This window comes from Prionailurus bengalensis, chromosome C1 (genome assembly GCF_016509475.1).
Source record: "Prionailurus bengalensis isolate Pbe53 chromosome C1, Fcat_Pben_1.1_paternal_pri, whole genome shotgun sequence".
In the NCBI taxonomy this organism is placed as follows: Eukaryota; Metazoa; Chordata; class Mammalia; order Carnivora; family Felidae; genus Prionailurus; species Prionailurus bengalensis.
In genome coordinates, this window is record NC_057345.1 from 17,375,900 (window position 1) to 17,388,653 (window position 12,754).

General features: G+C 49.6%; 1 protein-coding gene across 1 annotated transcript in view; it reads right to left on the reverse strand.

The window, feature by feature from the left end:
• The window catches only part of ASAP3 (ArfGAP with SH3 domain, ankyrin repeat and PH domain 3), a 49,862-nt gene that overhangs the window by 21,158 nt on the left and 15,950 nt on the right, over positions 1 to 12,754 (reverse strand). The window contains 2 exon segments of the mRNA XM_043574082.1: positions 1,919 to 2,064; positions 2,164 to 2,236. Of these exon segments, the coding sequence (XP_043430017.1) occupies positions 1,919 to 2,064; positions 2,164 to 2,236 (219 nt within the window).

The following is a 12,754-nucleotide window of genomic DNA, read 5'->3' on the forward strand; positions in this document are numbered from 1 at the left end:
TCTGGTGAGACTGTGAATCTGGGTCTGCTGGGCCATCCTGCCCACTGAGCAGACACAGAGAGAAACTATCTAAGAGAAAGAGAAGAAGCCTAAAGCCAGTTGCATACCTGGATTTCCCATTACGGGGGCCAATGAATTCTCTTTATAACAAATCCTAGTTTGAAAAAAATTTTTTAATGTTTATTTTTTTATTTTTTATTTTTGAGAGAGAGAGAGAGAAAGACAAAGTATGAGCAGGGGAGGGGCAGAAAGAGAGGGAGACACAGACTCTGAAGCAGGATCCAGGCTCTGAACTGTCAGCACAGAGCCCGACACGGGGCTCGAACTCACGAACTGCGAGATCATGACCTGAGCTGAAGTCAGACACTTAGCCGACTGAGCCACCCAGGCGCCCCTAAAAAATCCTGGTTTGAATTGAGTTTCTATCATTTGGCAACCCAAATTGCCTGTCTGATATTTTAGTTCACCTTTCAAAGTATAGCTTGGGTCTCCCCTCCTCCAGGAAGCCTTCCTGATTGCTCCTCCCCATGGTCTACGCTGACCTTCCCCTTTCTGAACCATGGCAGCCTCTGACCCAACTCGCTGGGCCCTTGAGTTTGTGCCAAGCTACTGGTAATGCTTGGTGTCGTCCCACGTCTCAGCTCCTGTCTCTCCCACTAGACTATGGCTCTCTAAGGCATTAGCCTCTTCCCTGTGTCACCAGCCCCTCGTACGATGCCCAGCACAGAGTAGACCCTCAGCAAAGCTTAGTTTGACTGAAAACAGCAGGAGGAGAGGTCAAGACAAAAGAGGTCGCTAATTCAGTTGAACTCAAACACTGAAGCCCTACATACGGGACAGTGTGTGAGGCAGTGCTACGCAGAGAGGTACAATCATGACAGGTGGCAATATTATCTATCACTAACTGCGCGCCTACTCTGGGGTAGGCACTTAACTTGCATAACCTCATTATAACTCTGTGAGGTGGGTACCATTATGAGCACAATTTTACAGACGGGGCCCAGGCAGAGTGAGTGGCTTGGCCAGGGACACCCACCCAGAGAGCCGCAGAGCAGGGTCCGAGTCTAAGCCTGAGGTCTGGGGGCTCAGCCACCGAGCAAACTGCGTCTCAGAGATGATGCAGCCAGGGCCTGGGCAAGGGAGGGACTGGAGCCATGACAGCCAGTCCCAAAGCCATGGGGCCTGGGGAGCGACGGGCTTTCCTGAGGTGCTACAGCCAGGCTTGAGTTCAGACACTGGAGCCGGACAACCTGGGTTCAACTCCGGCAGCGTGAACTCGGGCCAGGTGCTTAACCTCGTGCCCTAGTTTCCTAGCCCGTAAAGCGCGGAAGACAGTGAAACCAAACCCACAGAGCTGTGCTCCAGGATTGGATGAGTTAACCCACGTGAGGCACCGAGAACCGTGCCTTTCAGGGGAACAGCTTCTATCTTGGACCACGTGCAGGAGCCGAGAGGCTTGTTGAGGGGAGGTCGTTCCCAGGCTTTGTGGACACAGCAGAGGCAGTTGGGAAAGCAGAGGGCAAAGAGGGTTACGGGGAGGCAGTGGTACAAAGGCAGGAACCCCAGGCTCTGCCCTCCCTTCTCCCGAACCTCCTCCAGGAAGCCCTCTCTTCGTGGGGCTCTTCCCCTCTGTGAGGCCCATCTGCTGCTGGGTACTCGCACAGAAGAGAAAGAGGAGGGCAGGGTCAGAGGGAAGGCGGGAAAGAGAAGACATGGGGGGAAAGTCAGAGGAGAAGAGGAATGCAAATGGTAGGTCAGAACCGGAAAGGGAACTGGGTCTCTGGTCAAGGTCAGGGGAGACTGGAGGTCAAGAGCAACCCCAGAGAAGGGTGGAACCTTTCTCAGTCAAGTTCTTAAGCCCACTTGATGTACCCTGAGCCTAGGCTAAGGGCTGCGTGAGAAAGGAACAGGGCCTCACCAGGTTCTTGAAGAGTGCAGCCACCTCGCGGGTGAACACGGCCAAGTTCAGGAAGCCGGTGGACAGCTCATGACTGTTTTGGGACAAGTGGCTGTTGCCCAAGGACTCTACAGCCTCTCGGTACTGCTCCTCATTCTCCACGTGGCCTGTGGAGGCAGAGAGAAAGGCAGAGTTCGTTCCATGCTAGGGCTGGGGCTGGGGAAGGGGCTCCTTGGCCAGGCTGGGCGTCAAGCAGGCTCACTCACCAAGGCCGGAGCTGTGGATCGCCCGCACAGCTTTCTTTATTCTCTGCAGGATGGCCTGGTCTCCTTCTAGGATCTGGAAGCAAATGTGGATAGAGTTCAGGGATGCCCAGCTGGGAGGAGTGCCGGACTCCATGATCCCACCCTCGAAACACACGTATAGGGGCGCCTGGGTGGCGCAGTCGGTTAAGCGTCCGACTTCAGCCAGGTCACGATCTCGCGGTCCGTGGGTTCGAGCCCCGCGTCAGGCTATGGGCTGATGGCTCAGAGCCTGGAGCCTGTTTCCGATTCTGTGTCTCCCTCTCTCTCTGCCCCTCCCCCGTTCATACTCTGTGTCTCTCTGTCCCAAAAATAAATAAACGTTGAAAAAAAAATTAAAAAAAAAAAAAAAAAGAAAGAAACACACGTATAACGTTTCTTCCCCGGGGTCCCCCTGCACCCCCCACCAAACATAAATAGACCACCGTCTTCCACCCAGACCACATGGGAAACATAGATCGGTCACACCACTCCAGAAGACCACAGACGTTTCTCCCCAACTCCAGTGCAGGCCAGCTGAACACAGCGATTGCAAGGCACGTGGCACAGTGGGGACAGCCAGACCTGGATTGGAACCCCGACTCTGGCACTACCTACTGCGTCAATCTAGACACACCTGTTAACTTCTCTGAGCCTTGGGTACCTTGTCTGCAAAATGGAGACGATACTATAGACTCCTGGAGGTGCTGAGCAAATGGATTGGTTTTACAGATATATACAAAACGCCTGGGGCGCCTGGGTGGCTCAGTTGGCTTAGCATCCGACTCTTGATTTCGGCTCAGGTCAGGATCTCGTGGTTCGTGGGATGGAGTCCCACATCGGGCTCTGTGTTGTACACGCAAAACGCTTAGCAAAAGACCAGAGGAGAGAATGTGGATATCTCTATTCTCGAAGACAAATCCCAGGCTCAGGAAGCAGAAGGGGCCGCACTCGACCCCAACTGGAAAGAACTGGTGGGACAACCATCTCTGCGGGTTGCGGAACAGACAGCAGACTGTGGGGAAGGCCAGGAGATGTGATGGTGAGAAGCAGGACTCGCGTGCCTTGGGCACGGGGGGCTCGGCTCAGCTCAGATCAAAACCTCCCAGACACACTCCTCTTTCAGTTGGGGTACAGAAGCCCCAACCCCATGGAGCCCTTATGAAATGCTTCGTTAAGCTGGAAATTATAGAATGTTAGGGCTGAGAAGGGCTGATAGAACCACAGATGAGGAAACTGAGGCCAAGAGAGGGGAGCGCCTTGCCCGGAGTCCAACAGCGGGGCAGGAGCAGAGCTGGGTTTCCAGGGGCTGCTCCAGTACCGTGCTTCACCCACACACCCAACCACACGCCGCAGCCCCGCCCTGACCCCAGCCCCACCTCTTTTGTCCCGTGACCAAAAAAGGGATCAGAGTTTATTTTCAAAGAGTTACCTTCAACGTGACCAGGGTTAGCAAACACATTTGGCATAGTATCTCCAAAGATTCTAAGTGATACTCACAGGAGGACACGCACAGGGCCGACCTCAGGGGCAATGTGGGGTGTTCTCCGAAGCCTCTGGCATGTAGGGAGCCTCTAGAGGGAGGGGGGTCTGGGTTTGAAGCTCAGCTCCCCTGCCCAGGTGCTCTGTGACCTCGAGCAAGTTGCCTATTTGCTCTGAGCTTCCTGATTAGCTATCTGGGAAATGGAGGAAATCCTGAGTATGAACATCATGTATGGGACCAATGGAGGCTCATCCCAGGGATGAAGAAAAGAGTCAAGGATTTAGGGAGATGGGGGGAGAGGAGGCCATATTTGAATCAGCTAAAGAACTAAGACATTCTACTGGAGAAACAAAGACGAGGGGGAGGACAGGGACATCACCACAGTTCCCAAAGACCTAGGTGAGGGAATATGCGTTCGCCAAAGCCCTCGATCCCCACCTCGAGACTTGAAAGGGAAAGCTAAGAGATGATTAATTTAAGGAGCTGTGACTTTACTCCAAACGACAGCATAGGTTAAAGATATGAACAAGTTCCAAAGAGATTTAGAAAACTCCCTAGAAGGCAGATCCGTGTGCTTAGCATACAGAAAATACCCAATAATTGTTTACCTAAATGAATGACGTTTTGCAAAGTCCTGGGACATGCACCTGAGAAGTCTGTGTCCGCGATACTTTTCGGAGAGTCTCCCCATCCCACGACACAGATTCTCTGAAAACTGCCCTCCTCCCCTCTAGCGGTGGGCCCTTGTCACCTTGTTTGTTTTAGCCACAGGTGACTGGACTAGGGTGGACACTTGACCCAAGCTGGCCCAACCAGCTTCTCTCTCCAAGGAATTCGGAATCAGGCTCTGGGAAGTTAGCTAACTGATCTGAAGTACTGAAGCTGGGACATCTTTCCCATCGTGTGCAAAGGGAAAAGAACAAAGCAGACGTACAAAAGAAGCAAACGAGACCCATGCGGCCACAGAAAAGCACTAGAAAAATGCTGCTCTGGTTTCTGGCACCTCTCCCGATCCCGCACCCTGAGAGGCTCCTCTACACTTCCTGTCCTTGGGTCTTCATGAAATATCCCCGAATCCATCCAACAAATTCCCCTAAGTGCTTAAGCTGGTTTGAGAGGATCTCTCTTCCCTACAGAGACTGCTGGTTGGCTCCCAGCGTCCATTCTCTCTTCTTCCTTAGCAAAAAGAACCCTGGCTTTTCCGACGGCCACTCGGCCACTCGCAATAGAGACATTTCCCAGCCTACCTTGCAGGTGAATATGGTCATATGACGAAGTGCTGACCTATGTAATACAACAGAGATTTCATTTGTTAGCTTTCAGAAAGTATTCTTAAAAGGAAGGGGGAGCCCCTGGGTGGCTCAGTTGGTTGAGTGTCTGACTCTTGATCTCGGCTCAGGTCATGATCCCGGGGTTGTGGGATCGAGTCCCACATCGGACTCTGTGCTGACAGCACAGAGCCTACTTATGATTCTCTCTCTCTCCCTCTCTCTGCGCCTCGCCCCCTCAAAACGAATAGATTAAAAAAAGGAAGGGAAGGACTACACACCTATTAAAATGGCCCAAACCCAAAACAATGACAACATCAAATGCTGATGAGGATGTGGAGAAACAGAACTCTCTTTCACTGCTGGTGGGAAGGCAAAACGTTACAGCCACTTTGGTAGACAGCTTGGCAGTTTGTTACCCAACTAAACATACTCTTACCATACAACCCAGCAACTGCACTCCTTGGTATTTACCCAAATGAACTGAAAGTCTATCGCCACATAAAAACTTGCACATGGATGTTTACAGCAGCTTTATCCATAACTGCTAGAACTTGCAGACAATGGCATATTGTTTAGCACTAAAAAGGAGCTCCCAAGTCACAAAGGACACAAAAGAACCTTAAATATATATTTCTGGCTGGCTCAGTTGGTGGAGCACGTGACTATGGATCTCAGGGTTGTGAGTTCGAGTCCCATGATGGGTGTAGAGATGACTTAAAACTAAATTGTTTTTAAAAGATGTATGTATATTACTGAGTGAAAAAAGCCAATCTGAAAAAATTGCATAGTGATTCCAACTATGGGACGTTCTGGAATAGGCCAAAGTGTGGAAACGATCAAAAGATCAGTGGTTGCCAGGGGAAGAAGGGATAAACAGGTGGAGCACAAGGGACTTTTAGAGCAGTGAAACGATTCTGCATGGGCCTGCTCGTGGATACGGTCACTATGCATTTGTCAAAACTCATAAAATGTACAATACCGAGAGTGAACCTTAACATAAACTATGGATTTGGGGTGATAACGACGTGTCAGTGTAGGCTCACTGATTATAACAAATATGCCACTCCGGTGTGGGATAGTGATAGTGTGGGAGGTTACTTGTGGAGTAGAAGGTATATAGGAACTCTGTACTTTCTACTCAATTTTGCTGGGAAGCTAACAGTGCTCTAAAAAATAAAGTGTTTTTTTTAAACAAAGAGGGGGAAAAAAAGAAAAGGATAAAAGGAAGAGAGGGAGGGGTACCCTCTGTCATAACTTTCTCTTGGCTGGAATGCATTGGTGATGTCTGGAGCTCAGGCAGCCATCTTGGACCACGACGTAGAAGCCACCTGTTATGGACGATGGAGCAAGAAAGTAGTAGCCTTGTCCTGGTGATTGAGGAACCACCCTATCAGCCCTGGGCCACTTATTTGTAAACATTTATAAAAGAAATAAATGTCTATCTTATTTTAGCCACGTTATGCGGGGTATGTTGTCATTCGTGACTGAAGCTAGCTCCCACTTGCCTACGGGTAGGCAAGCCACCCTAATGACCAATAAACTATCACTTGATGCCCTTGTCAGACATATCTCAGGAAATGGCTTCCTGGCAAGATACCATTTCTGCCCCTACTGCTCTTAGCAACCAAGGTTCACATAGCTATTCATTCATTCATTCATTCATTCACTCACTCACTCACTAGTTACTGTGTGCCTGCATTCACACTCTGTGTAAAAGACACAGACTTTGGGGCGCCTGGGTGGGTCAGTTGGTTAAGCGTCCGACTTCAGCTCAGGTCATGATCTCACAGTCCGTGAGTTCAAGCCCTGTGTCGGGGTCCGTGCTGACAGCTCAGAGCCTGGAGCCTGCTTCGGATTCTGTGACTCCTTCTCTCTCTGCCCCTCCACCTCTCACGCTCTGTCTCTCTCTCAAAAATAAATCAACATTAAAAAAAAAAAAAAAAGACAGACTCAGCTCTCAGGGACATCACCATCTAAGGGGCAAAGAGCCAAGTAAACAGACACCTGCAATGTGACTATGGCTATAATGTAAGGTGGACAAGGCACTCGGGAGCCCAGGAGAAGGACAGCCGTGTCTGCTTAGGAAGAACAGAGAAAGTCTTATTCGGTGATGCTTGACTATGGGCCCGGGACAGGCAGGAAAGAGACTAAGACTGCACGGTGAGGTGCTGTGGGGAGTGCGTGATATAAATGGTAGGATTGCTGAAGGAGGAGGGCTTGCCCTGGGAAGAATGGGAAAGGAGAGGAACATTGTTCATTCATTCATTCGTTCGTTCCAACAAGCACCTACTGGTGCCTATTTTAGCCAGGCATGGCCCTTTCCTTCAAGAGGCTCCCAGACACATAACCACGCAAGTGCCTGAAGTGGGCACAAAGACGGGAGAGTTCTGATCACCCTTTTCCCAAGAAAATATTTGCACACCACTCATACTAGGGTATCAACGGCTGATTAACAACTACCCTCTATGATATAATGGGGCAAAGACTTAAGCTAAAGAAATACAGTTGTGTTTATTTTTTTGAGAGGGAGAACGGGTGGAGAGGCAGAGAGAGAGAGAGAGAGAGAGAGTATCCCAAGCGTGCTCCACACTCAGCACAGAGCCCGACACGGGGCTCAGTCTCTTGCTCCTGAGATCATGACCTAAGCCTAAATCAAGAGTTGGACACTTAACCGACTGGGCCACTCAGGCACCCCTAGAACTATAGTTTTAAGGAGGAAATTCTGATCATAGCCTGGGGATGGGAAGCTATCTGGGGAAAGGCACAGAGGTTTCCAGACCTCATGTAAGGACCCTACCATAGCACAATGAGTCGCAAGCTGAGATTCTAACCCCATTCTCCTTAAAACTATCTCCCTGGGCAATACTAGAACAGCAGTGCTCCAAACGTCCTCTTCTTTAAAGTAGGAAAATGGGGGCGCCTGGGTGGCGCAGTCGGTTAAGCGTCCGACTTCAGCCAGGTCACGATCTCGCGGTCTGTGAGTTCGAGCCCCGCGTCGGGCTCTGGGCTGATGGCTCAGAGCCTGGAGCCTGTTTCCGATTCTGTCTCCCTCTCTCTCTGCCCCTTCCCCGTTCTCTCTGTCCCAAAAATAAATGTTGAAAAAAAAAAAAGTAGGAAAATGATATCATACGGGGAGAAAATCCATCCTCTCCTTCACTCACAGAGTCACTGGTGAGGCTTGTATGAGATCGCAGACATGGCAGCACGTGCCAAGCCCTGAGGCATCTGGAAAATATGAGTACGATCCTTACTGTGGTTTGCTTTCTGCCTCTGTATGAGGTCAGCCCTCCTTCTCTGTGTCGAAGACTGGCTAGGTTAGAAAAAACAAAAGTCAGCCTCTGGATTCAGGTGGGTCCATTTAATCCTCAAAGTGGGGTCTCTGAACCAGCAGCAGCAGCACCACCTGGGACCTTGGAAGAGATGCAAATTCTTCGGCTGACTCAGGAAATCTAGGGGAGGGGCTCAGCGATTTATGCTTTAACAAGCCCTCCAGGTGAATCTGGTGCATGCTAAAGTTTGGGAATCAGATTCTATCAGAGACACAGTAAATCATCACTGCTAAAAGTATGAGGCTGGCCCCAAACTATCTAGCTTTGAATTCCAGCTCCACTAGGCACCTGCTGTGTGACTTCTCCATGCCTCCGTGTCCCCATTCATGAAATGAGGTTGATAATAGTTTCTCCTGCATAAGGTTGTTGGGAGAGATGAAATGAATCCACATAGTAAAGTGCTCAGAACCTATTATTGTTTCATAGCTAATAACGTTACTTATTCCAAAATGAACCTGAATTGGTTTGGAGTTTCTCAATCTTCCTTGAGCTAATTAAAGGTCTTCTCCCCACCCTGCCATGATCCTGCTCAACAAGATGTGGGAATGACAGGTGCAGAGGGGCCACAGTGGAGCCTCTGCCACGGGGCAGTCGTATACAACATGTTCTGAATACACATTTCTTGTCATCTTCCCAGCCACCCTTTGAGGCAGGCATCGCCACTGGCATTTTATAGATGAAGCTGCTGGAGGAAGGCACAAGTCCAGGTATGTTCTGGTCCCATAATTCTGAACGGTGGTAGAGCTGTAATTTAAAACCAGGTCTGGCCAAATCCAGGGCTCATGTTCCTTCCATACCACCAAGCTGCCCCGCAGAGGTTAAGGGACATGGCCCCTTTGATATCAAGACCAGATCTGCCTCTGAATCGGAACTCCAACTCAAGAACCTCTGCCATATCCTCTCACCATCCCCCAAACAGGGATGGGGCAGGGAGAGACCTGTGCCAAGAAAATAAGGTTGACGGTGGTGCTCCAACTACAAATATCCCAAGGGCTATCCTCCTGAAGAGAATAGAGACTTGTTCAAATTGGACCTGAGGGTTCCCAGGACTGAGCGGTGGAGTTTAAGGAGACAGAAACAAATTTCAGCTCAAACAGAGGAAGGCGTTCCTCAGGAAGACTAAGCGGTGAGCTCCCCACCACTTGAAGTATGCAAGGACTTCAGGTGGCAGAGCATGACTCGGGCACTGGATTTGGGATCAGCAGTGATGGCTATTTAGATTTCTCTGAAATGGCTCCAAAGCCTGGGCAGGCATCGGGCAGAGGCAGGGGAGACGAGACACAAGACCATCAGGGACGTGACTAAACTTGGAAAACCGACTAGAGTCCTTTGGTCAGCCTTGCCTGGCTGGCCCGAGACAAAGCCTGAATTCCAGCTGGTGGCCCTGCCCTTTGTGCCCCTACTTCCCCCAGTGCCACTGCTCCCACCGTGCGCGCGCGCACACACACACACACACACACACACACACACACACACACAGTGCTCTGGCTCGCTGATCCGTGTTCTCTGCAGGCAAAAGACCACAGATGGCAGCACTAGGGCCATGCCCAGCTGCCCTGCTTGGAAGGGCCTTCTGCTTGCCCCCCTCCTGGGTCAGGATTCATCAATAGGACCCATTCTTCATTCCTGTGATTTCCCAGAGCCAGCTGTGGTAACCATGACGACTCAGCCAAGGGAGCAGAGCAGCAAAAGCTCAGGCCTTGGGAGCTGCCGATTAAATTTCACCATTAGACATTCACTCCTTTGGACTATTCTAATATGGGACATAGGCACCACTTTTGTGGCACCATTAATCAATCACAGTGTTTTTCCCACTGGAAAACCTGGATTCAGTTTATCATTCTGTTAAGACTGCTCTTTTTTGTTTGTTTGTTTTGCTTTGTTTTAAGACGGCTCTTTAGGTAACAATGAAACTAGAGTTAGCACAGGAGATGAAAACCATTTTCCATCTTTGCTTTGGGCCATGACCTTGTCCCCCAGAGGACTAAGTCATGGAATATTAGAGATAATCTAACATTACCTTCTCATCTTACAGACTGCACAGCGAAGAGTCGGATGAGTTTCTTGCCCCGGGTCTCACCAGAAATGCAAACGAACTGAGGAAAGCACGCAAACCAACACTTTCACGGGGCTTTACAGTTTATAAAGCAGTTTGACGTCCATCCTCTACGATTCCCAGCTTCCCAGCGGGGCATTGTTCCCATCTGGCTGAAGAGTCAGTGAAGCTCAGGGAGGTGAAGGAAGTGGCCTGGGCTCACACAGCCACAAAGGAGAAGAAATGAACCTGGCGCCCAAATCATTAGACTCTAACCCCCTTGTTCATGTCTAGTCTCTGGACCCCAGACCCGTGACATCCACAGAGTCAGTACCGGGGCCCTACGAAGCCACACGTCCAAGAAGCACCCTAGACCGATAAAAACAGTCTCACAGATTAGCACGACCACATTCCACACCTGCATGCAGCTGTTATGATCAGTAAGACACAAAAAAAGCTTTAAAAGCACTCTTGAGGGTGGGCTGGACCAGCTCAGTTGGTTAAGGGTCCAACTCTTGATTTCAGCTCAGGTCGTGATCTCACAGTTGGTGAGTCGGAGCCCTGCATCGGGCCGCACTGGCAGCACAGAGCCTGCTTGGGATTCTCTCTCTCCCTCTCTCTCTGCCCCATCCCTGCTCTCTCTCTCTAAATAAATAAATAAATAAAACATTAACATAACATAACATAACATAACATAACATAACATAACATAACAGAAAAGCATTCTTGAATTCATGGTAACTTTCGGTCCTTTTCCAAATTTCTCAAGCAATACTAAAAGTATGACTTTGTGGGAAGGTCGATGAAACTTTGACATTAAAAAGGGATCACTCGGGGCGCCTGGGTGGCGCAGTCGGTTAAGCGTCCGACTTCAGCCAGGTCACGATCTTGCAGTCCGTGAGTTCGAGCCCCGCGTCAGGCTCTGGGCTGATGGCTCGGAGCCTGGAGCCTGTTTCCGATTCTGTGTCTCCCTCTCTCTCTGCCCCTCCCCCGTTCATGCTCTGTCTCTCTCTGTCCCAAAAATAAATAAACGTTGAAAAAAATAAAAAAAAAAAATTAAAAAAAAAGGGATCACTCAAATCAACAGTTAAGCATCCGACTCTTGGTTTCAGCTCAGGTCATGATCTCACGGCTGGTGGGATTGAGCCCCATGTCAGGCTCTGCGCTGACAGTGTGGAGCCCGCTTGGGATTCTCTCTCTCCCTCTCTCTCTGCCCCTACTCTGCTTGTTCTAAGTAAGCCAATAAACTTAATAAAAAAAATCTCTTACAAAAGGGGTCCCCCTGTGAGTGGGCAGAATCTTGGCTCCTTTAAGCCTTGATGTCCACAAAGAAGATTAAATTGTATGTACTACATATTAAACGTGAAAATGAAAATACTATGTTTTAATGAGCAAGCCAAGTTACACTTATAATATTTATGAAATGATAAAATGCAAAAAAACAAAAGCCACCGAAAAACCCCGAAAAGGCCTTAGGGCTTCTCATTTCTACATCCACCTACCAATGTTCAGGAAACACAGATGGAGACATTCATGACCCCACACCTGGGGAATGCAGCAGTGAGCACAGAGCGCGTGAAACTACAGAACAAGCCGCTGGCTTCTCTAACAAGGGGATCGTAGAAAACGAAACCACAAATGATGGAGGACAAATCGTAAGAGGCTCAAAACACACACTGACCAAAGGCAATACTTGGACCTTACTTTGCTTTTTAAACTTCTTTAGAATTTCAGCAAATGCTCGGCATTTGCTTCAAAACTGAGAGCCGGGGAAGCAGGTGGGGGTGAGGTCGGGGCAGGACCGGGTCACAGGTAAATGGAGGCCGTTCACCATCGTGTTCTGTCTCCGTGACAATTCTAAATTCTCCATAATCAGGAAACAGTGAGAGCTAGTAGATGAAAAAAACAAGATCGGCAAAATATTCATAGTTGTTGAAACTGGGCGAGTCTACTTTTGGGCATGTTTGAAGATTTCTACAGTACTGAGTTAATACAAGAAGACAAGGGGTTCGAGGCGCCTGAATGGCTCAGTCTATGATCTTAGGGTTCGTGAGTTCAAGCCCCACATCAGACTCTGCACAGACAGCGCTGAGCCTGCTTGGGATTCTCTCTCTCTCCATCTTTCTCTGCCCCTCCCGTGCTCTCCTGAGCGTGCACACGCGCGCTCTCTCTCTCCCTCTCTCTCTCTCAAAATAAGCAAATAACCATTAAAAAAAAAAAAGACAAGGGGTTCTTATATTCAGAAAGGTAGGGGACCACTGCACTAAGTTACTGAAACTAGCCTTTGACACCCTAGGTGCGCAGAACTGACCCCTTTCAACGGACAGCTGTCTGGGCATAGCTTTCAACAAGGGAGATGGGATGCGAGAGTGGGTTTGGAGACGTTGGCCTGAGGGAGGCCAGGGGCCTGGGGCCCAGGGCCAATGGAGGGCAAGGATCAGGCAGAAGGGTCTTTGAG